This window comes from Emiliania huxleyi, assembly GCF_000372725.1.
Source record: "Emiliania huxleyi CCMP1516 unplaced genomic scaffold EMIHUscaffold_421, whole genome shotgun sequence".
In the NCBI taxonomy this organism is placed as follows: Eukaryota; Haptophyta; order Isochrysidales; family Noelaerhabdaceae; genus Emiliania; species Emiliania huxleyi.
This window is the reverse complement of record NW_005198821.1, coordinates 20,537-43,675: the sequence shown is the minus strand read 5'-3', so window position 1 is coordinate 43,675 and position 23,139 is coordinate 20,537. Positions and strand designations below refer to the sequence as shown.

The following is a 23,139-nucleotide window of genomic DNA, read 5'->3' as shown; positions in this document are numbered from 1 at the left end:
TCTGCGCCTGCTTGGTTGGCTGCTTTGACGCGTCGTCCTCCATCTTTGTCGGACTCGCGAGCTTCATCAGCGGCGGCGCCACCATCAGAACCGTCTTCCAGAGCTACGCCGCCTGTCCCGCGACCTTTGCCCTCCTCGCCCTCTCCCTCTGGCCCGCCGCGCCAGTCTCGGCGCCCTTTGAAGCCGTCGCCTCGACCGACGCGCCGATCGGGTCCGACCTCTCACGCCGGGGCGTGAGGGCGCAGATGCTGACCCTGGAGTTTGTCCTCTTGACCCTCACCGTCTGCGTGACGATGATTTGCATCAACTTTTTCATAGCCACATCCTTGTCGCAGATGACCGAGGCGAACCCGGACGCGGCAATTCAGCTGACAAAGGCCTTCTCGATCATCCTCCCCTGCGGAGCTATCGTCTACACGCCGGTGATTGGAAGCCTCGTGGACCGCATCGGCCCCACCAAAGGATTCGTCGTGCTGTGGTTTGCTTACCTGGCCTTCCAGCTGCTCCTGGCCATCCATGCGGCCACCGGGTACACCGACGCGGCGTGGGGCGCGCCTTGCCGTAGCCCGAGCCGATGTCTAGGAAGGAGGACCACGGGCCTGGCAGCAGGATGGCAAGAGTGAGAGGAGGTACAAGAGCGAGGTCGAGGAAGGGAGGGCGCACGACACCGAGGTCCCACAGCACGCCCCACCCGTCCGGCTTGAGCTCGCGCAGCACGAGCTCGCGCCTGCCTCGCGGACCGACGCGTGTGAATCGACGCGCTCACGCTCACGCCCCGCGCATCAGCCGCGCGCACAGGTGCTGCAGCGCGAGGCCGATCCGGTGCACGGAGCCCATCGTCGCCTCGCCGTACCCCTCCGACCCGAGCGCGCCGCCGCCGAGGCCGAGCACGCGCTTGCCCTGCCGCTCCGCCGCGCCGCTCTCGCCGAGCTCCGCGCTGTCCTCGCCCGCCGGCTGCAGGCGATCCTCCACGTGCCGGTTGCGCACGCGGTGCTTGCCGCCGATCTCGACGGCGCCGTGCACGCTCTCGTAGTCCGAGGAGAGGCCCCAGTCGAGGTACGACTCGCGGTCGACGATGCGGTAGACCGCCTGGAGGTGTCGACTGGAGGTGTCGACTGGAGGTGTGCGCCACCGAGCTCAGCCGAGCTCTGCCACTAGAGGTGGGCCGAGGCTGGGTGAGGTCGGCAGGGGCGGCACGGCGCGCCTTGAGGTGCGTCAGGTAGACAGGTAGGATAGGAAGTGTCTAGGAGGTGTCTAGGAGGTGTCTAGGAGGTGTCTAGGAGGTGTCTGGAGGTGTCTAGGAGGTGTCTAGGAGGTGTCTAGGAGGTGTCTAGGAGGTGTCTAGGAGGTGTCTAGGAGGTGTCTAGGAGGTGTCTAGGAGGTGTCTAGGAGGTGTCTAGGAGGTGTCTAGGAGGTGTCTAGGAGGTGTCTAGGAGGTGTCTAGGAGGTGTCTAGGAGGTGTCTAGGAGGTGTCTAGGAGGTGTCTAGGAGGTGTCTAGGAGGTGTCTAGGAGGTGTCTAGGAGGTGTCTAGGAGGTGTCTAGGAGGTGTCTAGGAGGTGTCTAGGAGGTGTCTAGGAGGTGTCTAGGAAGTGCGCCTTGAGGAGCGCGGACTCGTAGTCGCGCCCGAGCGTCACCTCGATGGACGAGACAGGGAAGCACGCGCGCGAAGCGCCCCACTCCTGGCAGTGGCACGCGGGGGGGGGGGGGGGGGGGGGGTCACGGCGATCCGTCCCGGAAAGGGGGGAGGGCGAGGCGCCGCTCCTCCTCTGCAGTCTGGGATCAGTCTGGGAACTGTCTGGGAAGTGTCTAGGAAATGTCTAGAGGCGCCGCTCCTCCTCCTCCTCGGCAGCGGGCTCGCGCTGCCGCGAGCGCTGCACCAGCAGCCCGAGCGACTTTGCCTTTTGGCGCTCCTTGTGATCGAAGCGCTCGTTTGCCTGCGAGCGGGGGTTGGACGCGTCAGGGGCGTGCCTCCTCCCCTCCCTGCCTGCGCCCCTCGCGACTGCTCGCTGCGCCTCGGTCGCGAGTGCAGTGCCGTCGAGGAGTCCGACGACCTTGCCGCCCTGCACCTGGAAGCGGTCCGAGACGCAGACGCACTTGACGCCGTAGTCGCGCTGCAGCGTGAAGACGTACTCGCCGTCGGGGATGGCGGCCGGCAGACGCGAGAAGGAGATCTCGCCGCGCCGCTGGTTCTGCGTCAGCGTCTTGAAGGCGAGCCTCGCCTAGGAAGTGTTTGGAAAGTGTCTGGGAAGTGTCTGGGAAGTGTCTGGGAAGCGTCTTGAAGGCGAGAATCGCCTGAGTGGGAGAGTGTGGGAGACTGACTGGGGGAGTGTGGGAGAGTGACTGGGGGAGTGTGGGAGAGTGTGGGAGACTGACTGGGAGAGTGTGGGAGAGTGACTGGGGGAGTGTGGGAGAGTGTGGGAGACTGACTGGGAGAGTGTGGGAGAGTGACTGGGGGAGTGTGGGAGAGTGTGGGAGACTGACTGGGAGAGTGTGGGAGAGTGTGGGAGACTGACTGGGAGAGTGTGGGAGAGTGACTGGGGGAGTGTGGGAGAGTGTGGGAGACTGACTGGGAGAGTGTGGGAGAGTGACTGGGGGAGTGTGGGAGAGTGTGGGAGACTGACTGGGAGAGTGTGGGAGAGTGACTGGGGGAGTGTGGGAGAGTGTGGGAGACTGACTGGGGGAGTGTGGGAGACTGACTGGGAGAGTGTGGGAGACTGACTGGGAGAGTGTGGGAGAGTGACTGGGGGAGTGTGGGAGACTGACTGGGAGAGTGTGGGAGAGTGACTGGGGGAGTGTGGGAGAGTGACTGGGGGAGTGTGGGAGAGTGTGGGAGACTGACTGGGAGAGTGTGGGAGAGTGTGGGAGACTGACTGGGAGAGTGTGGGAGAGTGTGGGAGAGTGTGGGAGAGTGCGCCTTGCCGCTCGAGACCTCGCCGTAGGTGTCTAGCCAGGTGACGGCGTGGGCGGGGAAGAGTCCGACCCAAGAGGAGGTGTCGCCCGGGTTGGCGGGCGGGTACGTCCAGCCCACCTGCGGACGGGTCCGGGCAAGTCGCTGGGAAGGCGCTCTGCTTCGCTCCCGGGAGGCGCTCGGCGCTCAGCGGCAGGAGAGCCCGCGGCGGGGCGAGGGAGGCGAGGGAGGCGGCGAGCGGGGCGGAGAGGGGGTGGGTGCGGCGGCGGGCGGGTGCGTGTAGCCCACGAGAAGAAGTGTCTCGGCAGTGTCTCGGCAGTGTCTCGGCAGTGTCTCGGCGGTGTGTAGGAGGTGTCTCAGCCGGGTCTGGGGGAGGGTGCCCGCCTTGACCGCGGTGGGCGAGCCCCACGTGAGCGTGAGCTGGTAGAGGGTGAGGTCGTCACTCACGAGGGGGGTGGGGCCCCTGCGGGCGAGGGGGAGGGGAGGAGTCTCGAGGGGAGGGGGGGGGGGGAGGAGTAGGCGCCTCTCCACGCGCCAGTGTGTGCCTGTGTGGTGGCGGGAGGGGGGAGGGGGGAGGGGGGTGGTGGCCACCCCTCGGCACGTCCCGCGTGAGACGTGCAGGAGCGGGCTCTGGAGGAGTGCCGGAGGAGAGCCGAGGCGGGGTGCGGGGGGCAGCGAAGTGTCGCGAGGAGGCCGGGCGGCGGGGATGGCGGCGGCGAGCGCATCGGTGGGCAGGGCGGCGGCGGCACGGGCGATGGTGGAGAAGGCGACGGCGGTGGCAGCGGTGTGTGCGGGCGAGAAGTCTCTCGGAAGTGTCTCGGAGCGTTGCCCCGCCACGCACCAGTTCTCCGCGGCGTCGCACCGCACGCACCGCCCCTCGCGGTCGAGGCCGAGGGCCCACTCCGGCGGACGCATCAGCGGCAGCTTCTCCCCCACCAGTTCGACCACCAGCTGCCGCTTGGGCGGAGGAGGACCGCGCAGCTTGGCGCGCGCGACCGCCTTTAGCTTGAGGTCGGTGTGCTTGCGCTTGCGGCGCGCCTGCGGGGGGGGGGGGGGGGGGACAGGCGACAGTGAAATGCGGCGAGGGGAGCGGCCCAAAAGAGGCGGGTGGCGGTGTGAGGCGGTGTGTGAGGCGGTGTGGGAGGAGGACGGCAAAAGAAGGGAAAAAAAGGGGTCTGTGGCGGCAAGGGCAGCGCGCCGCGTCCCGCGCTCGCTTGACGAACTCCCCAACGGTGCGCGAGCCCCCGGCGGCGGACGGGTTGAAGGGGGGGATAGCGTGGCTCCAGTCCACCTCCTCCGCCGCCGCCGCCTTTGGGTTCCCTTTCCGGGCGATCTCCTTTTGTAGCTTTGCAGTCTTTTCGAGCAGCGTCTTTGGCAAAGGGGAGGGAGGGCCAATGAGGCTGCCGGAGGAGGGCAATTGGCGCGCAGGGCGGCGCTGCCGCGGTGGGACGGGGCGACCCTGAGGGACGGGCAGTGAGATGCGGAGGGCGGAGGTGTCGGCAAATGGGCGAGTGGCACCAGCAGCGCCTCCCGCTTGAGGTCCTCGGTGTCGCCGTCCTCGTAGATGACGCGGAAGCCGCTCTCGCGGTCAAAGTCGGTCACGCGCCCGTGGAAAATGCCGTGGCCTGCCAGGGCAGAGGCAGAGAGAGCGTCGTGCAGAGGAGGGGTGATCGAGCCAGCCACCGGCGCTGCCTTCCACGCGCACCTTTGAACTGCTTCATGACTTTGACGCCGAGGTGCTCCATCGCGACCGATCTGGTAACGGGGCTGGATCGGTTAGGGGCAAGAGGAGCCAAGCGCGTAGAGCGCGCGATATCGTTGCTTCGCGGCAAAAGCGAAAAGAAAGTGTCCGTACGCCACCGGCCAAAAGCGCATCTCTTGAAGGTCCGATACTGGAAGCCCATATAGGCACCTTACACTCCCCCGCAGTATCGCACCTCTTGAGCGACACTACGTTTCCTCAGCTGGGGATTCTCCGGGTACCCCTCTTTGTACCCGTGCTGGCCGGATTCCTCCTCCGAACAACTCAAGTTCGATCGGCCCCAGTCTCGAACTGGCAGCCACTATCTCACCGGAGGTACCATATCCGAGGAGGCCACCGGCCAAAAGCGCATGTCTTGAAGGTCCGATACTGGAAGCCCATATAGGCACCTTACAGAAAGACGACCCGGGTGGGAATAGGACCGCCGAAGCGGCGGGCCCCTCTGCGCCGGGAAGGCGTTGTCGGAGGCTAGGACGCAAGCGTCCGTCGCCCTTTTTCAAACTCGGGGCCCACTCCGCATCTCCGACTCCGCTACGGGCCGTAGGCTACGCTCCGACCCGAATTTGGAGGGCCTAAAAGTTTAAGGTGTTGCTGCGCAAAAGGGGGAAACCGCGGCGGCGCTGCAGAGTATCTGCGTCTGCGCGGGTAGATAGAGCCCTTTTGCGCGGTATTAACGCACACACCACGACAGCCCCGCAAGGCGCGCGATACACACAGCTAGAAGTCAGTCACCGTCCTCCAGGCGGGGGGTCACAGAACACCGAGTCCATAAAGCTAAGCTCCTCCTCGCCTTCAGGCTCAGCAAGCTGCATCGACACCGGCCCATCAGCGGTTAGACGGGGGAGAGAGGATCATCTGAGCTGGAGCTAGCGGCGGCGGCCGAGCTAGCGGTGCGAGGGAGGGGCGCAGGGGGAGGAAGCGAGCAAGGCGGGCGAGACGGGCCCTGCCAGAAGAGAGCCAGACTCGAGAGAGTGCGGAAGCGTTTTACGCCCACCTCGCACCTGCGTCCTGTCTCGTCGGACACAACCCGCACTTCCCCACTGGCCACACATTGACTCACACAAACTATAGAAAAATTAATAACTGCCGTGGGCATTGAACCCCGCCTTGTGCGACCCCGGCTCAACCGCGGACCGAACTCGCCGACGCCACAGGGTCCATCGTTGCCGTCGCCTTCGGCGAGTTGGCACCTCGATGGAGCTAACCAGCCAGGTATGGTTGGTGCGGACGCGCGGCTTGACCTCCCCACCGTTGAGGACCAGCCCGTCCTGCCACGGGATTGCGGTTGTCGTGACGAATCCCTCGGGTGTTGAGCCAGCGCTCGACCACGCGTCCTCGTAGCTGTCATAGACGTAAGCCATCTTGGGATAGCCGGGATTGTCCGGGCTAACCATCCCGAAAATGCGCGCCGTCGTCCCCGCCCATTGTGAAGATCCGATTGTTCAGGACGCCTACCGTGCCAGCCATGACGACAGCCGGGAGGCTTGCGCAACGCTCCCAAGCAGCCTCCGAGCGTGACGGCCACATCTGCAAAGAGTGGCGAGGCGTGCGCAATGAAGCGGATTCGACATGCGCTGAATCATTGAGCTTCCAACAGTCTTTGAGAAATTCGGGCTTGCGTCCCTCATCTTGCCGACGGCCGCTCATCATGTATAGTGAATTTGCGTGCACGACTGCCAATGAGAGTTTGCGCGCCGTTGGCAACGGCGGTCCGGCGCGCCACTGGCTAAGCTGTGCGTCGAGGACCCAGACGTTGGTCGTGGCGTTTGGACCGGTGCCAGTGTCCCCGCCGAGCACCCAGAGTTCTCCTCCGAGCACGGCGGATGAAGCAAATGCCGTCGGCACGGGCATCGATGGCAGCGGCCGCAGCGCTGTCAGGTCGCACGGAATAGCAAAGGTGTTGTTGATGATGCCGTCCGGCGTCTGGCCTCCGGCGCAGACGACCTGCCCACTGATCGAACCGCAAGCAGCGTACGCCGTAGGCGCTGGCAGCACTACGCTGCTGAGCTCCCAGGTCCAGGAGATATCACCACCCAGCGTCCACACCCTGTCGTCAAAGTGCTTGGTGCTTGTCCAGGTGGGGAATGGGAAGTTGCTGCCTCCCGCAAAGACGAGCTTGTCGTCGCAGCCGCCGGACAGCGCTCCCGCAAAACCGAGCGGTTCAGGAAGGTCGGGAAGCTGCGTCCAGTTCAGCGGAGAGGAGGTCGCGAGAGAGAGGAAGAGAGAGAGCGCACAAGCCGTGCAACTACTGGGCAGCTCCTGTGCACTTCTTCGACCGCGCACGATTTTTGCCGATCCCTCGAGAGTTCACGCGGAGTAGGCTGGGGTATACTCGAGCTGGCTGTGTGTCTTGTGAGCCTGTTTGTGTCTGTGTGTCGCTCGTGCGTGTCGTCATCATCTGTCCAGCGTCCACCCATACCGCGTTGGTGTCCAGTCCGAGCCTGGCTGTTCTTCACCTTTCTACCTACCTACCTATACTCGAGTAGCAGACAGTGCCCAGCATGCTTGCTATAGTATACAAAGAGAAAATCCAGATAAAATCAGCCTCCGAGGAGGTCTTGCCACTTGCGGCGCAGCCGCACGTCTAGAGAGAGATTTGAAAAAACCAAGGCTGCGAGGGCTTGGAAGCGTGAGGCAGCGGGCGCGGGCCAGCAGAAAGGCCGGCGTTCAGGGCGGCGGGCTCTGCTCCGCAGGATTTGCGGGCCGGGAGGCACGCAGCACGTGCGCCACCCTCCGTGTCCCGGCGTGCACACCGGCTGTGGAAGAATTTACACCCCCGGTGGACCTTGCCCAGCCCCCCTCCGTGTCGCGATCTCCCGCTCCCGTTCCCCTGTGTCCCTGATCGTCCTTACAAGATCCTGCTCGCGCAGGTGGGGACCCTGTCCTTCTCCCACCCCTTGTTTGGTGTGTCCGTTTTATTTATTTCGTGCTGGACCGCCTTTCGTTGTAAAAAAAATCCCCTCCGACAGACAAAAACTTGGCCGCTTTGTGTATCTCGAGACCTCGAGAGAAGGCCGCCCGCAGGCCTACTCGAGGGGCTTGCAATTGGCTTTCTTTTGGCGGGCAAAAACCGCCAGAAAAAGAATTTTACCCAGGACTCCCTCGCACGACACTGGGCACGGGACTGGCGCGCACTGGCACTAGCATAGGTACACCACGGGAGCCGCCTAAGCGACTCCTGCGAGGGCGGCGAGGCACTTAGCTCCGTGCACCCGCCCGCCCCCGCCACAGGCAAGCTCATTCACAACCTGCTCTGCGATTGCCGTGTGAAGAACGACCGAGATACGCTGCTTCGATACGCTGCTTCTGCAGCCCCAGCCAATTCTTAGTGGTCCAGGTCACCTCATCGATGTACTGGACCCGCGTCAGCTTGTTCTGTAGCACGTCCGCCGCCTTCCGGATCTAGGGTACCCAGGCTCCGGGCCGGTGTGCGGGGAGCGAACCTTAACGACCGCTCAGAAGCTTTCTGAGCAAACCAATCGGGCCAGGATCATCAGCATATGTCCCCTCCACAACATCGTGGGCGTTTGAGCCGTATTTGAGGAGAGCACCGCGACTCTGAAGTTCGGCCGGGTGGTCTGCAGACCCCTCCCCCGGAGCAGCAGAGGCTCCGTGGGGTCACAAAGTCGACGCTGGGAGTCGCACTCGTCAAACCGTCGCAGCACCACGCGGTCCGCACGTACCGCCCATATCCCCTCCACCGCTGAGAAGGCGCAGATCGACCGCCGGGCCGCGTAGTCGTCGTTAAGGAGCGGTTTTTGGAGCCGTACGAAGGGGTCCAAAACGGGCGAACATGCGGGTTTTTGACGACCACACGCGATGTGGTATCTGCTTTTTGCTAAAAACGGGCCGCCTAGTGCAGCATCACTAGTACAACACGCAACCACACTGAGAGCTCCACACTAGCCGGTATAGGCGAGCACCGTGGGCTTGCGGCGGGCTTGGTTCAATTTTTGTGAAAAAAAATGTACAGAAGGCGCCCACCACAGCGGGTCCGGCGAGCACACCGGCTGTGGAAGCAGGGACATGTGTCCGCAAGCAAAGAACTGGAGCACTGGAAGCGGCGCTTCTTTGTGCTTGACGGCATTACGTGTAGAGAGAGAGAGATTAAGTCTGGGCTACTGACTATGACAAAAACTCTAACTATGCAGGTGGACGACGTTTGCGAGCGCCGTGAGCACCGAGGCGATCGCGCGCCTACTTGCCAGGGCTAGGCAAGCTGCTGGAAGAGCGGCTGCCGCCAAAGGTCATTCATCGAGATCGACGGCGAGGGGCCCCGCGTGGCACAGAGATGGAGGACCGCGCCGACGAGGGGATGGGGCCGCGTAACAAGCGCGTGATCGCCGCGATCGAGGAGGCTGCCTTCGCGGGCAAGGGCGACAAGCCGGTGGTCGTCGAGTTGTACCGTGACTACGCGGCCAAGGTGAACAAAGCGCTGTTTCACTCGGGCGAGGTAGTGAAGGGGGAGTACGAGGGCGAGTTCAAGGCAGGTAGGCCTGAGGGGCGCGGCGTCATGCGCTGGCCCGACGGCGACGTCTACGAGGGCGAGTTCAAGGCAGGTCGGCCGGAGGGGCGCGGCGTCTACCGGCTCGCCAACGGCGACGTCTACGAGGGCGAGTTCAAGGCAGGTAGGCCGGAGGGGCGCGGCGTCTACCGGCTCGCCAACGGCGAAGTCTACGAGGGCGAGTTCAAGGCAGGTAGGCCGGAGGGGCGCGGCGTCTACCGGCTTGCCAACGGCGACGTCTACGAGGGCGAGTTCAAGGCGGTGAGATGGATGGGCGCGGCGTCATGCGGTCCGCCGACGGCGACGTCTACGACGGCGAGTGGAAGGCGGGTGAGAGGGAGGGGCGCGGCGTCTACCGGTTCGCTGACGGCGACATGGATGCGGGCTTCGTGAAGGGTACACCCGTCGGCGAGGGCGTCAAGTGGAAGGCGGGCTGTGCGGCTGCGTGACGGGGAGGAGGTGGTAGGAGGTAGGAGATCCTCGCAGTCCCGTGCCCACCGGCTCGTGCGACAGCCAGCCGCTCTGGAACAAGGCTCGCGCTCGGCGCGTACGGCCTCAATTCGCGCCATTCTTCTTTCTGCCTAGCCGCCCTGGACCGGCTGCACGCGTGCGCGAGCGGTGGACCGTTCGCGACATGGACCGTAGGAGGTAGGAGATTCTCGCTGGAGGAGGCGCGGCAGACCGCCGAGCGGCTCGGGCTCCCGATCCCCTCCCCGCTGCCCGGCGCGTGAGAGGCAGCGCCCCCAAGACAGGTATTTCGTTTGCAGCGGGCGGCACTCGCGCGATTTCTTTGCAGCTCCAACAAAAATGGCGAGTCCTGGCACTGGCACTGGCAGCGCCACCGCAGCAGCGGCCGACGCCCTTGCAATGCGCAGCCTCTCGCTCCTCGACGCCGAGTACGAGCGCACGCTAGCAGCCTCGAGGCGGACCGCCAGCACGCCTCCGCCGGCCGACGACGAAGTCAGCGACGCCGACCACGAGGAGGAGGGCTACCAGCAGCTCCTTCTCGACGCTGACTCGGACAGTGACCCCACGGGGAGCGAGGACGGCGACGGCGAAGGCGCTGACGGCGGCGGCGGCAGCACCTCTGGAGAGGGCGGCGGCGAGGGGAGGCCGGAGGCGGCGCACTCGGCTGCGGAGGTGCCTGCCGCCGAGTTGCGCGCGGCGCGTCCGGCCGCCGCCATTGACGCGCCGCTCGTCAAGCGCCTGATGGAGGGGATCGGCGCACCTCCCACCCCGGCGTGGGCGAGCCTGGTGAACGAGGAGGAGTGGAGAGCGCGGCTCGTGGCCGCCGCCGGCGGCGGCGCGGACGCCGAGGCGTCCCGCGGCTCGGCGAGCGGGCGCGCCGTTGCGGCGTGCGGGCTCGCCACCTCTGGCGAGGGACCGGAGGGCCGTCCTTGCTAGGATGGCTCGCTTTTCTCTTGCACTACTGCACGAACTATCTAGAGCCAGACACATCTCTGTGCCACTTGGACGGGCGGCCTCTCTCCCTCATTCGTCTGGCACTCGGTCATCTATCGCTCTCGGGCGGCTTTCGCATCCTAGCGTTGGTAGCGTGGTTTTACCTCACACCCATGGTTTGCGCACAATGCATGCCGGTAGTCGCCGAGCAGTGTGTCGCTCACACACACTGAGCGATTCTAAGATCAGGCCTGCCATTGGGCGAAAATCGGCCGTCCCTCAGTGCTTCCAGCCTGCCCGCTTCAGTTTCCTCAATTGGCTCGAATTTTGCTTGTAGAAAAAAGAATAGCGCCGATCGCGGGCCGCCGGAGCGGGCATTTCGAAGTGGTCAGCGGGCATTTCGAAGTGGTGCGGCGGCAGGCTGCCACCGCTGCCCGGGCGCCCCGAGCGGCGGCGGAGGGCCGCCCAGGCCACCACCAGTGCCCCTCCCACCGGCAGCGCGGCGGCAGCGGCGCCGACCGCCCCTCCATCAGCGGTGGCGCGACGGCTGTCGTCGGGGCGCCGGCAGGTGCCGCGCGCAGAGGGTGCCACCGGACCGGCCGACGCGCGCCCGGCGGAGCCTTCGTCGTGCATGGCGGGCCGAGCACCCCCGCGTCGCTTCTCGGCGCATTGGAGAGCAGAGGAAGCTGCTGGCGTCGCCGCTGGGATCGGCGGCGGCGCCAGCAGCGTTCTCGGATCTGAAGCCGACTTTGAGCGCCGATCGATCGATCTGAGGGCTGGCCGATGGGTGGCGCTGGGACATCGCCGCCGCCGCGGAGGCCGGCGGCGACCAGAGGAGCGGTTGGGGCGCGTGGCGCATATGTTACCTGCCAAGTGAGCATTCAAGTGTGCTTCGAGATTTATTCGAGATTTGTAACTTAGATTTTCGTTTCCAGCGGGGAGGTGGCAGACCTGATCTTAGAATCGCTCCACTGAGTGTGTCGCTCACACACACAAGCGCCGCAGCAGTGCGCCGTCCTCAGCGCACAGAGCGGACACAGTTTGTTCACGAGTGTGCACCTCCACCTGCACGACACCCCTGTCCCCTCCCTCCCTTCCGACCACCGCCTGTACAACGTACGTAGCATGCGCCTGCTAGCAGTGTGCGCCCCTCGCCTTGTGCACGACATACACGACTGCGGCGTCTCCTATACCGTTCCTAGCGTGCGCACGCACGCGACGCGCAGCCTCTCTGGCGGCTGCCGTCTCAGCCTCTCGGCTCACTCGACCAGGGCGTACGTCGGCGTATTCCCAAAGGCAGGCGACTTCACCGCCAAGGAGTGGTTTCCGCTGTCGAACGAGTCGAGGACGTCGTACGCGTCGTTGCCCTCGTCGACGGCCAGGCCCACGTGCCACCAGATGACGACGAGCACGGCATTGCACGCGGGGATGACAAAGTTGTCCGTCGAGCGGAAGGCGATGGTCTCGGTGATGGTGGTGAGGACCGCGATGGCTGCGGCCAGCCCCCACGCGGCCGGGATCGCGCACGGGTCCGCGGCGCCGGTGCCCAGCACAATCAGCCCGGGGATGAGCGACCCGAGGAAGACGGCGGCGCAGCCCTCGAGCGACTTCTCGTTGATCTCGCCGAGGCCCTTCACCTTGAAGCGGTGCCGGCCGAAGGGGGTGCCGATGATCTCGCCCATCGCATCCCCGTACGTCAGCGGCAGCAGCACCAGCTGCGTCGCGAGCGCCCACAGCTTCTCCGCATCCTCCTGCGGCGGAAGGCCGAGCAGCGCGATGCCAGCCGAGGCGACGATGCCCCACATCATGGACGTCGAGCCCATCATCGCGTTCTGCTGCCCGAGCCGCCCGTCGCGGATGCGGTCGGCGGCGCCGAATAGCCACGAGAGCCACCACCAATGCCCGCGGTGCGCCGCGCCGCGGAAGAGGCTGATGGCGATCGCCTGCACCATGACGAGGAGAACCGAGCAGAGCGAGACGGAGAGCACGAGCGCGCCGAGGTCGTCCACCACGAACGCGTTGAAGATGATTGTGGAGGTGAGCGTAAAGACGTGCCCGCCCTTCCGGAAGAGAACGTCGCAAACCTTGATGCGCGTCTTGGTGCGCGGGTCCGCAAGCAGGTTCGGAAGCCAGTCTTGCGGCAGGCTCAGGCGGGTTCCGACGATGTCGGTGATCTCCGCATCGCTAAGTCCGACCGCGCGCCGCAGGTAGAGGACCCGAAGGAGGCAGAATATCGGGCGCCGCACAACCTCGCCGCCAATCAAAAAGGCGACGCCGACACCAAACTGGTCCCAGTCGACCGGTAGGGCGCCTGAGAGACAAGAGAGTGGCTGAGAGCAAAGGTGCGAGGACTCTGAGGCTGGGGGCGGCTGTCGCCTGATAGGATTGCGGCAACCGGTCCCGACAGCTGGATGAGGGAGAGGAGAAGGAGGAGAAGCAGCGAGCAGTTGATCGTGGGCGTGGAGCACGTTGGCCCGGAGCACTTGATGGGCTCCGCCTTCGAAAAGATTGCGGAGAGGCGCATCGACGCTCTGGCAGAGCCGACGCCGCCCATGGATCAAAGTAGGCTGATGGGATTTTGACGTGCCGAATCCTCAACGAGCAGCCCGCCCTCAGCCCCTTATATACCCGAGGAAGCCACCTGCCAAAAGCGCATGTCTTGAAAGTCCGATACTGGAAGCCCATATAGGCACCTTACACTCCCCCGCAGTATCGCACCTCTTGAGCGAAACTACGTTTCCGCAGCTGGGTGGGTGGGGATTCTCCGGGTACCCCTCTTTGAGAGAGAGATTTTTAGCAATACCAAACAACTCTAACACTTTGTACCCGTGCTGGCCGGATTCCTCCTCCGAACAAATCAAGTTCGATCGGCCCCAGTCTCGAAGTGGCAGCCACTATCTCACCGGAGGTACCATGTCCGAAGAGGCCACCGGCCAAAAGCGCAACAAAACAATCATTGTGAGTGTTAGAGTTGTTTGGTATTGTGTCGCCAAGGTCCGTCTCGCCGATTGTCACATCGCACGCAACGTAATGGACTCCTGCGTTCAGCCTTCTGAAGGCTACAGAGTGGCTCACGCCTGCCGGGACCGTGAGGCAGTAGCCGATTTTGCGCATGCCATCTGTCTCCAGCGTCCACCTCGGAATAATGGGTCTAGCGTCCCACTCGGAAGCGGGAGATGCTGCATCAGCAGGCAGAAGGCAGTTTGGCCGGAGGCGAATATTCTCGCCATGCTCCAACTGAACGCTCACGCGACCCTCCGAGAGAGCGTGGCGCTAACAGCGGCCTCACGTCCGTTGAGCTCAGGGCGGCTCTGGATGCCGCGCAGAATGACCTTGCGGCCCTCAGGAAGCATCGTGCTGAGCAGATGCAGCAGGGTGCCCTCTCGATCTGATGCTCCGGCGAGCGCATCCGTCATCCTGTCCTGCTCGGGCTCGGCGAGGCTCGCCAAGAATGCATGAGCAGGCGCACATCGCTTCCAGGGAGGGGGGCGCACTTCTACTCACACCACATGCTAGGGGGGGGGTCCGACCCCCCCCAGAGGCTTCACCACATGCTAGGGGGGGGTCCCGACCCCCCCAGCACCTTCACCACATGCTAGGGGGGGGGTCGTGGCCGAGGACCCCCCCAGAGACTCGTGGTCAGACCCTCCGGGCCCTTGATTTTACGCCTCATTTCGAGCATTTTCGAGGGGGAAATCATCCTTTGGAGCTATATGAGCCTTGAGACTGGTCAGATTCTCCAAGATAGTGGACTTTCAGCCACGATTTCACAACTTTGGGGGCCAAAATCGGATCTCTGGTGGCTATTCCTAGCCCACGAACTGCTGGGGGGGTGCCCACCACATGCTAGGGGGGGGGGGGTGGCTGGGGCGTGAGTAGAAGTGCGCCCCCCTCCCTGGAAGCGATGTGCGCCTGCTCCATCGAACGTGGACTCGAGTGCCATGATGAGAGTCGATGGAGAGTGCCATCATCCCATCAAGATCAGGAGTGATTCAGAGGTTTTCACAGTCTCTTTGGTTTAGGGAGCTGCCCGTCACCTTATGGCGCCGACGCGGCGGCCGACCCTACTCCCGCGGCGTAGCGCTGTAACTGCCGCCGAGGACTTTCACATGTGCGAGAGACCCGCGCCTAGCCAGCTGCTGCGCGCGCGGTGTGTCGCCAACTTAGTGGGCCCAGCTCACCCATGGCTCACCCGAACTCGCCGCAGACGGGCGCCAGGGCTCAGCGCCTCAGCAGCGCCCCCGCACCCGCACGCCAGTCGCCAGCACGCGCCCCTGAGTGCTTCAGGAGTCACGCACCCCGGAGTTGACCTTTACAATGATAGGCCGATAGAGTGTTAAGTCGGTGTTGCCTGATGAGCCATTGAGCGACACTCAGATCGCTCCATGAGTCCATCAAACTGAACAACAAAACGTGAACCGCGCCATTCGCTCTCACCTGGCAACCCTGTCTGCACGTCTCGCGCGCGCGTGAACAGGGCTCCAGGCCCCAAATGACGTGTGAGTGTTAGAGTTGTTTGGTATTGGCTGCCCCTGCACGGCGACCCATCGCGTTGGCGGTCTGCGCAGCAAGCTTGGCCGCCTTCGCCGATCTCTCTCGCTCTGCCGCCGCTGCCGCGTCCACGGGGCGGTCCGTCGCGGGTCGTCGCGCAGCCGCCCGTCGGCGTCGGCAGCCTCACTCATGGCAGCGTCGGCAGCCTCGCTCATAGGGAGCGCAGAGACCTGAAACGGTCCGTCGACAAATTCGAAACGCCCGCCGAATTCGAAACGTGCGCCGCTCCCGCCGATCTCCCGCTAACGGATCTTACCCGCCTGTAACCTCTCTTTAAGGTATTGCTAAGAAAGCGCATGTCTTGAAGGTCCGATACTGGAAGCCCATATAGGCACCTTACACAGCGTCGTAGAAATTTCAACTTTGGGGCAGGGACCTACATGTAGATCTAAACCACTTTGTTATGACTGGTGAAAGTGAGTATGATACCCCCTGCGCCTCCATCGCCTCGAGCATCCGCGCCTTGACCATCGAGATTGCAATCTCGCGGTTCCGCGCCTGCGACCGCTCCTGCTGGCACCGCACCACCAGCCCCGACGGAAGGTGCCTCACCCCCACCGCGCCGTCTCAACCTTGTTGACGTTCTGGCCGCCCGCGCCTCCCGCTCGGATCGTCGTCACCTCCAGGTCGGCGGGCGGGATCTCCACCCGGCCCGCCTCCTCCTCGCCCAGGAGGGGCATCAGCTCGACGCCCGCGAAGCTGGTCTGCCGCTTGTTGGCCGCGTTGAAGGGCGAGAGCCGCACGAGCCGGTGCGTGCCTACACGCGACGCGTCGGGCGCGTGTCACGGCACGCGCCAAGGGCTGCGTGAGCTACCCCTACCCCTACCCCTACCCCTGGCAGCGGCCGCGCCTCGCTCCGCCTTGAGGTGGCCGTAAGCGTACGGGCCGTCGATGGTGAGCGCCGCCGACTTGATGCCCGCCTCCTCGCCCTCGGTCCTCTCCGTCAGCGTCACGCGGTACCCGCTCGGGTGGCCCTCCGCCTACCGCCTGTACATCCGCAGCAGCATCTCGGCCCAGTCCTGCGCGTCCACCTTCATCACCAGCTTGAGCTCGTAATACCCTCCCTGCTCCTCGTTGCGCACCCACTCGACGTACTTTCCGCGACCGATGCGCTCGAGAAAGTCCCCAAAGAGCCCAACCTTGCGTTCACGATAGTCTGCCGTCCGCGCCTGAACGCCGTCTTGGTTGAAGTTCCCGTCGGTATACTGTTGCATGTCCAGCTCCCACATGAGATCGCCCGTCATATCCGGAGGGTAGGTCTCGCGACCAGGGCAAGCATCAAAGTCAGCGCCTCAACAAGGGCCCACTCCTCCCTTTACCACCGTCCGTACAAACCGCCTCTCAGCCAGACAGGTCTGCCGCTGCTCATCAACATCGAGGCCCGAGGACGCAGGCTGTTTGCCATGAAGCCGCACGGGGCCGCGCACCACCCGCTCCACCCCATACTCCTCTCTGTCTCCTCATCCGAATCAGGCAAGCGTTCCTCGGGGTCGTACTCGCCATCCTCCTCCTCTGAGGCGGCCGGGTCCCCATTTGCTCGCCCCGCATCACGCACCTTATCTAGCAGCTTCGCTCGCGCCCTCTCGCTGCGCCGCGCGAGAATGCTCGCAGCTGCCGACCCGATCTGCTGACCGGCGCCGGCATCTGGCTCGCACGATCTGCGCCCTCCACCGGAATTCGTAGGCAGCACCGGCTCAACGCCGCGCCCCCCGGTCGGTGCAAGCAGGGAATGTTCCCGCTGCTGCTCTGCTGCAGCCTCCAGTCGCGGTGCGGCCTCCGCACTCTCGGCGTTCGCCTCTCGCCCTGCTGCAGCCGTGCCCATCTCTGGCAGCCGATCGCCGATCGCCTCCTCAAAGCATGCGAGAATCTCGTCGCTCCGAAGGCGCCCGAGCACGTCGTCGGCAGCGCGGATGCTCGCCCGCACGGCCGCCGTCCGTCGCGGTCGAGGTCTCGTCTTAGTTCTGGCAGCGTCGACGCCGGCCTGCTCCCACGCTGGCCACGCATCATGCCACCGAAGGCGCTGCGGTCGAGGATCGCCGAGCGCGGCGCAGTCCGGGGAAGTACGGCGGCCATGGCCCCATGCATCCTTTACCGTGAGCTGCAGCCGTGCCCCGCCGTCATAGCGGCGAGGCGGCGGGGGGCGGGACTGTCTGTTGGGGTTGTGTCACCTGTGTCAGGGATACCTCTTCTATTCGTACACATGCTCGGCTCCACCCCTCCCTTCCGACCACCGCCTGGGTACAACGTACGTAGCATGCGCCTGCTAGCAGTGTGCACCCCTCGCCTTGTGCACGACATACGACTGCGGCGTCTCCTATACCGTTCCTAGCGTGCGCACGCACGCGACGCGCAGCCTCTCTGGCGGCTGCCGTCTCAGCCTCTCGGCTCACTCGACCAGGCCGTACGTCGGCGTATTCCCAAAGGCAGGCGACTTCACCGCCAAGGAGTGGTTTCCGCTGTCGAACGAGTCGAGGACGTCGTACGCGTCGTTGCCCTCGTCGACGGCCAGGCCCACGTGCCACCAGATGACGACGAGCACGGCATTGCACGCGGGGATGACAAAGTTGTCCGTCGAGCGGAAGGCGATGGTCTCGGTGATGGTGGTGAGGACCGCGATGGCTGCGGCCAGCCCCCACGCGGCCGGGATCGCGCACGGGTCCGCGGCGCCGGTGCCCAGCACAATCAGCCCGGGGATGAGCGACCCGAGGAAGACGGCGGCGCAGCCCTCGAGCGACTTCTCGTTGATCTCGCCGAGGCCCTTCACCTTGAAGCGGTGCCGGCCGAAGGGGGTGCCGATGATCTCGCCCATCGCATCCCCGTACGTCAGCGGCAGCAGCACCAGCTGCGTCGCGAGCGCCCACAGCTTCTCCGCATCCTCCTGCGGCGGAAGGCCGAGCAGCGCGATGCCAAACGAGGCGACGATGCCCCACATCATGGACGTCGAGCCCATCATCGCGTTCTGCTGCCCGAGCCGCCCGTCGCGGATGCGGTCGGCGGCGCCGAATAGCCACGAGAGCCACCACCAATGCCCGCGGTGCGCCGCGCCGCGGAAGAGGCTGATGGCGATCGCCTGCACCATGACGAGGAGAACCGAGCCGAGCGAGACGGAGAGCACGAGCGCGCCGAGGTCGTCCACCACGAACGCATTGAAGATGATTGTGGAGGTGAGCGTAAAGACGTGCCCGCCCTTCCGGAAGAGAACGTCGCAAACCTTGATGCGCGTCTTGGTGCGCGGGTCCGCAAGCAGGTTCGGAAGCCAGTCTTGCGGCAGGCTCAGGCGGGTTCCGACGATGTCGGTGATCTCCGCATCGCTAAGTCCGACCGCGCGCCGCAGGTAGAGGACCCGAAGGAGGCAGAATATCGGGCGCCGCACAACCTCGCCGCCAATCAAAAAGGCGACGCCGACACCAAACTGGTCCCAGTCGACCGGTAGGGCGCCTGAGAGAAAAGAGAGTGGCTGAGAGCAAAGGTGCGAGGACTCTGAGGCTGGGGGCGGCTGTCGCCTGATAGGATTGCGGCAACCGGTCCCGACAGCTGGATGAGGGAGAGGAGAAGGAGGAGAAGCAGCGAGCAGTTGATCGTGGGCGTGGAGCACGTTGGCCCGGAGCACTTGATGGGCTCCGCCTTCGAAAAGATTGCGGAGTGGCGAACCGACATGGTTCGCTTTGGCGGCGGCGCAAGCCTCAGGACAAGGATTGCGTTGACGTTTGAGGGCGTCGCATTAGATTCCGAATCTTGTGTTTTTTCATTGTATGTGGCTCTTACGTACATTCCCGGAGGAGGACTGCTGATAGGGTTTGCGATGAGGAGTGTCCCGAAGGGTTTCTCTGGGTTAGTGCACCACTAACCTAAGAGCACTGCGACGGATTTTGTTCAATTTCTGTGGTGCGCAATCTTCTCCTCGCCGTCCTAGCAAATCTTAAGACTCCCGTGGTAATCGGGGGTCCGTTAAGGATTCTTCTCTCGGGGAACTAAGAATTCTTTTTCGCAAAAACGGGTGCCCGAACAAGCTGGCGAGTAGAGACCACGCCTCACTTTTTCACACCGGGGGTCCGTCCGGAAAAAGGAGGCGTGTGACAAGTGGAGGGTTGGATCGCCGTCTTTCGGCGAGGATGGGTGTTGGAGCCCTCTTTGCTCAACATGCGGCCTGCTCTGCCGCCTCAACGAGACCGCCGCGCGCGCACGCGCTCGGCATGCCTGCTGCTCGCCTGCCGACCTGGCCAGGCCGCGCGTGGCTGGCGCCAGCTCGTCATCGCAGCGGAGCACCGGAGGCGCGGTTTGCCCGCTGCTGGCTCTCGCCCCGCCGGCGGTTCCACGTGATGCTAGCAGTTGCTGGAGCCGAAACCAGCCGGAAATGTGCCTCCTCACAGCTCCTCATGGATCTGCGAAGAGAACCGTCGAGTCCAATCAAGTCCACAGCCGGTCCGGCTCGCCCCTCGGGGGCTTCGTTCAAGCGTGCTGTGTGAGTGTTGAGGTGATACGAGCGCGCGTGGGCGCGGCGCGAGTGCCGTTTTGGGTCTCTTTTATACCAGTGATGAAATATAAACCGACTTTACCACGCGCGCGCACGCGCGCCGCGCTCCTCGACTCTCTCGCACCCGCCCCGAGCCACGCCCCTCACGAGATAGGCGGCTGCGACCCTGAGAGTGCGCAGCGGTGCCGCTGGCGTGCTCACCACACCCACCCATCATGCCTGCATCATTCCTGCACGCACTGCCCGGTCTGGCCGGGGCGTGGGGCGAGATCTGGCATGGCGGCGCGCTTGAATTGAGCGCCTTTGATCGTCTCGCGGCGACTGCTCGCAGGCCGGGCGGCCAGAAACTGTGCCGCTCAGCCATCCGCCGAAGCGAGCGCGCCGGCGGCGGTCCGCCGCCGGCGCGCTCGGCTCAGTGTCTTCAAGCCCGCCGCCGGTGGGGAGCTCCGCATGCCGCACGCCTGCTTTTCGCTGCGCATGCTCGAGCCCCTGGCGAGGGCTTGTGCTGTGAATAGCAGGCGTGGTCTCTACTCGCCAGCCGAACAAGGCTGAAACCCGAAGAGCCGCTGGGCGACATGCCTCTCGTTGCTCGAGGAAGGCTCGCGCGCAGGCCTTCCCTCGGCCGACCTCACTCGGCCGACGAGGGGTTCAAGGCCAGGGCACTAGCCTCGATCCGAAGCGAGGACTTTGTCGTCCTCGTTGCCTCCGCCGTGCTGCTCCTGGTCTGCTCCATCGCCGGCCCCATCCTGTTGCCGACGCGCGAGCAGGACCTTCCTTTCCAGATCCTCGACCTTGGCGTCACCAAAAGCGACGGATCGCCCGCAACCGTGGTCCTGCGCGATCCTTCGTACGATAAGCCGATCCTCGACGAGAAGGTTCCCAACTCAATGCTGGGCATAATCAACGTGGCTGGCGTCGTGCTCACCGGTTTCGTGGGCGGCTTCCTGCCTCAGTATGCCTTCGGAGGCCGTGGCGAAGGTATGCGCGCCCTGTCGGCCGCCTTTGTCTCTGTGGGCGTGTGCACCCTTGCGGCCGGAATCCTGCGCTCGTACTTTGGGAGCCTCCGTCCCAACTTCTTTGCTGGCTGCGGCTGGAACAACACACTGGGAGCGTGTACCACAGGCTGGAAGGGCGAACACGACGACTTGGACGAGGGACGCCGGTCCTTCCCGTCCGGCCACACAGCGTCTGCCTACTCGACCCTCTTCCTCCTCTCTCTCTGCCTGCTGCGCGTCGCGCGCGCCACTCGCGCTTCCATTCGGGCGTCGCGCGCCGCGGAGGATCACGTCGGCTGGCGCAAGCGCCTGCTCCCCGCCCTCCTCACCGTGCTGGCCGTGCTGCCGACGACGGGCGCAACTCTGATCGCAGCCACTCGGGTGACCGACTATTACCACTTCACCGCCGACGTGGTGGCCGGCGCCCTGCTAGGAGTGGCCAGCGCCGCTCTGGCGGCGGAGAGCCTGCTGCCTCACTTTGGCCTCGAGGGGTAGTCACAGGTAGCCCAGAGGAACTTCCACGGAGAGGAGTACCTCTCGACCTCGTTGGACTGAGCATGTGTGTACTCGTACCGTGTGTGTGCAATCTGTCTGTTGACTGTGCGGAGGTGCGCACCGCGCGTGTCGGTCTGTCGCGCGCCCCTGTACTTAGATCTTACCGGCCACTTACACTACGTCACTTTGAGGCAGTCGCGTCTATCGCGTCGTCGGCGCCGCCTGACTCGGAGTCCACCACACTCTCAGACGTCAGAGTCGCCGCGACGCGCCGCGCGGCCAGGCGCAGCCGCACACACAAAGTTGGGCAGGTCCAGGTGCCAGGTGCACGTCACTCGACGCTCTCGAGAGTACGCTCTCTCTGTCTCTCACTCTGTCAATCTGTCTCTCTCTCTGTCGATCTCTCTCTGTCTCTCTCTCTGTCTCTCTCTCTCGTCTCTGTCTCTCTCTCTGTCTCTCCTCTCTGTCTCTCTGTCTCTCTGTCTCTCTCTCTCTGTCTCTCTGTCTCTCTCTCTCTCTCTCTCTCTCTCTCTCTCTCTCTCTCTCTCTCTCTCTCTCTCTCTCTCTCTCTCTCTCTCTCTCTCTCTCTCTCTCTCTCTCTCTTGCGCACTCATGAGGTACGTTCTTCCCTAGGTTCCTCTTCCATTTTTCGCGTCTAGGTGTTTCGTTGGCGCGCTCCTACCTACCTGCTACCCGTACTCTTCAGGCCCTCTACACGACACACATGCACGACGCGAAACGCAGTACCAGCAACAAACCTATAACAGGAAAACCTCCGCCCCTCCCAGCGGAGATCCAGCTTCTTCAAGCTTCGAAAAACGGTCCGAGTCCCGCGTCCAACTCCCTGTGGGCCCAAATCTGCCAATGGAAACTTGAAGCGCGTGCGGACGGGAGCAATGCAGCGCAACGCCGAGGGCGAGCCCCCATCTCTCGAGTCGCTGCCGACCTCGTCCTCGGGTGCGCTCGCACAGGGTGCAGTCCCGGCGCAACCCGCTCCAACTCCCATCTCTGCCGTACCAGGCTCTCCACTCCCTGAGCACGCCGTGGCGGGCAATAAGCGCCAGCGCGAGGACGATTTTGAGTCTCTCCCGAGCTTGGACGCACTGAAGGATTTCATTCTCCGCGGCGAGATGGTCGACCTGCCGCTGTCGCTTGACCTGCAGGACCTCGCCGAATTCGACGTGCGGGACGACGACGCGCACCAGGCGAGGCTGCGCGACTTGCAGGCCCAGACGAACGACATCTGGCTGCACCACCTCGAGAAGAAGCAGGAGGAGTTCTGGAACGACATCAACAAGCAGGTGCGGCGTCTGCCCTGGGCGAGCCCGCGTTGCCCGCTCATACCCCTCCCCCGCCCTCGCAGTCCATCTCGCACGACGGATTCTACGTCAGCCAAGACTTGCCTCTGGTGCGCTGGATACGCCCCGTTCCCAGCCTGCGTACCACACCGCACACGAGTGGCCGACATCTTCTGAGCTCATAGCCTGTGTGGACTCAGGCGCGAATCAAGCGCGTGATGAAGATCGCATCGTGCTTCAGTCCTCGGGTGCGCATGGCCCTTGAATCCCGCACTTGTCCCGAGAAGGTTGGGTCCGTCTCACCTCTGTTTCTCCCGTGGCTCCCGCGAGCGCAGATGATCGGGGCAGATGCTGCGCCCGCCTTGGCCTATCTGGGTGAGGTCTTTATCCGGTTCCTCACGCGCCGCGCCTGGAACTGGGCGGCCGCTAACGACAGGCCGCCACCAGACTCTGGTCTCCCCCGCTTCTGAGGCTGAGCTAAGCTCTCATCCGGTGCGTCTGCGAGGGGCCATAGGCGAACCCTGCAGTACAAGGACCTCTACGACGCGTGCGCGCCTCTAGATACATATATTCGCTGCTGGCCTGAGGCGAGAGATATCGGTCCTTGGCGCAGCACTCGTACTGCTCAGCGCGCCCTCCACACTGCCTCGATAGGCAGCACACGTGCGAAATGTGCGACTTCCTCATCGACGTCGTCGGAGAGTTTCACGTGCGCTCGCCACATCCACAGTGGATCTCATTGCCCCCCCC

General features: G+C 64.3%; 9 protein-coding genes across 9 annotated transcripts in view; 4 read left to right on the top strand and 5 right to left on the bottom strand.

The window, feature by feature from the left end:
• EMIHUDRAFT_244463 (hypothetical protein) overlaps positions 1-85 on the bottom strand; it is a gene marked incomplete at both ends in the record, with an annotated part of 1,235 nt that extends 1,150 nt beyond the window's left edge. The window contains one exon of the mRNA XM_005769470.1: positions 55-85. Coding sequence (XP_005769527.1) covers positions 55-85 — 31 coding nt within the window. The remainder of the gene's footprint in view (positions 1-54) is intronic.
• Positions 86-245: 160 nt separating this feature from the next.
• Positions 246-623, top strand: EMIHUDRAFT_244462 (hypothetical protein; the record flags this gene model as incomplete). Its single annotated transcript, XM_005769469.1, has 1 exon — positions 246-623. The coding sequence occupies one exon, from the start codon at positions 246-248 to the stop codon at positions 621-623; it is 378 nt and encodes a 125-aa protein (XP_005769526.1).
• Positions 624-6,057: 5,434 nt separating this feature from the next.
• Positions 6,058-7,174, bottom strand: EMIHUDRAFT_244459 (hypothetical protein; the record flags this gene model as incomplete). Its single annotated transcript, XM_005769468.1, has 3 exons — positions 6,058-6,849; positions 6,939-6,969; positions 7,140-7,174. 3 exons carry the CDS (start codon positions 7,172-7,174, stop codon positions 6,058-6,060), a joined length of 858 nt encoding a protein of 285 aa, XP_005769525.1.
• Positions 7,175-8,962: 1,788 nt separating this feature from the next.
• EMIHUDRAFT_244456 (hypothetical protein) lies at positions 8,963-9,906 on the top strand (the record flags this gene model as incomplete). Its single annotated transcript, XM_005769467.1, has 3 exons — positions 8,963-9,368; positions 9,434-9,620; positions 9,708-9,906. 3 exons carry the CDS (start codon positions 8,963-8,965, stop codon positions 9,904-9,906), a joined length of 792 nt encoding a protein of 263 aa, XP_005769524.1.
• Positions 9,907-10,738: 832 nt separating this feature from the next.
• Positions 10,739-13,157, bottom strand: EMIHUDRAFT_445291 (hypothetical protein). Its single transcript, XM_005769466.1, has 4 exons — positions 12,953-13,157; positions 11,731-12,887; positions 11,565-11,702; positions 10,739-10,800 (listed from the first exon to the last, which is right to left on the bottom strand). Exons 1-2 carry the CDS (start codon positions 13,128-13,130, stop codon positions 11,836-11,838), a joined length of 1,230 nt encoding a protein of 409 aa, XP_005769523.1. The 5' UTR covers positions 13,131-13,157; the 3' UTR covers positions 10,739-10,800; positions 11,565-11,702; positions 11,731-11,835.
• Positions 13,158-15,369: 2,212 nt separating this feature from the next.
• Positions 15,370-16,371, bottom strand: EMIHUDRAFT_244453 (hypothetical protein; the record flags this gene model as incomplete). Its single annotated transcript, XM_005769465.1, has 5 exons — positions 15,370-15,411; positions 15,557-15,625; positions 15,700-15,884; positions 15,960-16,107; positions 16,159-16,371. The coding sequence occupies 5 exons, from the start codon at positions 16,369-16,371 to the stop codon at positions 15,370-15,372; spliced, it is 657 nt and encodes a 218-aa protein (XP_005769522.1).
• A 921-nt stretch (positions 16,372-17,292) lies between these two features.
• EMIHUDRAFT_445288 (hypothetical protein) lies at positions 17,293-18,816 on the bottom strand. Its single transcript, XM_005769464.1, has 2 exons — positions 18,631-18,816; positions 17,293-18,565 (listed from the first exon to the last, which is right to left on the bottom strand). The coding sequence occupies exons 1-2, from the start codon at positions 18,782-18,784 to the stop codon at positions 17,514-17,516; spliced, it is 1,206 nt and encodes a 401-aa protein (XP_005769521.1). The 5' UTR covers positions 18,785-18,816; the 3' UTR covers positions 17,293-17,513.
• Positions 18,817-19,583: 767 nt separating this feature from the next.
• Positions 19,584-20,055, top strand: EMIHUDRAFT_370117 (hypothetical protein; the record flags this gene model as incomplete). Its single annotated transcript, XM_005769463.1, is given in 2 exon segments — positions 19,584-20,010; positions 20,024-20,055. Coding segments are annotated over 2 exon segments (226 nt in total), but the record flags the coding sequence as incomplete, so codon positions are not given.
• Positions 20,056-20,144: 89 nt separating this feature from the next.
• On the top strand, positions 20,145-21,278 carry EMIHUDRAFT_445286 (hypothetical protein). Its single transcript, XM_005769462.1, has one exon. It carries the CDS (start codon positions 20,177-20,179, stop codon positions 21,089-21,091), a length of 915 nt encoding a protein of 304 aa, XP_005769519.1. The 5' UTR covers positions 20,145-20,176; the 3' UTR covers positions 21,092-21,278.
• The last annotated feature ends 1,861 nt before the right edge of the window (positions 21,279-23,139 follow it).

Excerpts from the sequence above, each read along its gene's own strand:
- EMIHUDRAFT_445291 (XM_005769466.1), bottom strand. The coding sequence starts at position 13,130 with ATGGGCGGCGTCGGCTCTGCCAGAGCGTCGATGCGCCTCTCCGCAATC. Across the intron at positions 12,888-12,952 it reads GGTTGCCGCAATCCTATCAG|GCGCCCTACCGGTCGACTGG; the intron begins GCGACAGCCGCC and ends CTTGTCTCTCAG.
- EMIHUDRAFT_445288 (XM_005769464.1), bottom strand. The coding sequence starts at position 18,784 with ATGTCGGTTCGCCACTCCGCAATCTTTTCGAAGGCGGAGCCCATCAAG. Across the intron at positions 18,566-18,630 it reads GGTTGCCGCAATCCTATCAG|GCGCCCTACCGGTCGACTGG; the intron begins GCGACAGCCGCC and ends CTTTTCTCTCAG.
- EMIHUDRAFT_445286 (XM_005769462.1), top strand. The coding sequence starts at position 20,177 with ATGCCTCTCGTTGCTCGAGGAAGGCTCGCGCGCAGGCCTTCCCTCGGC.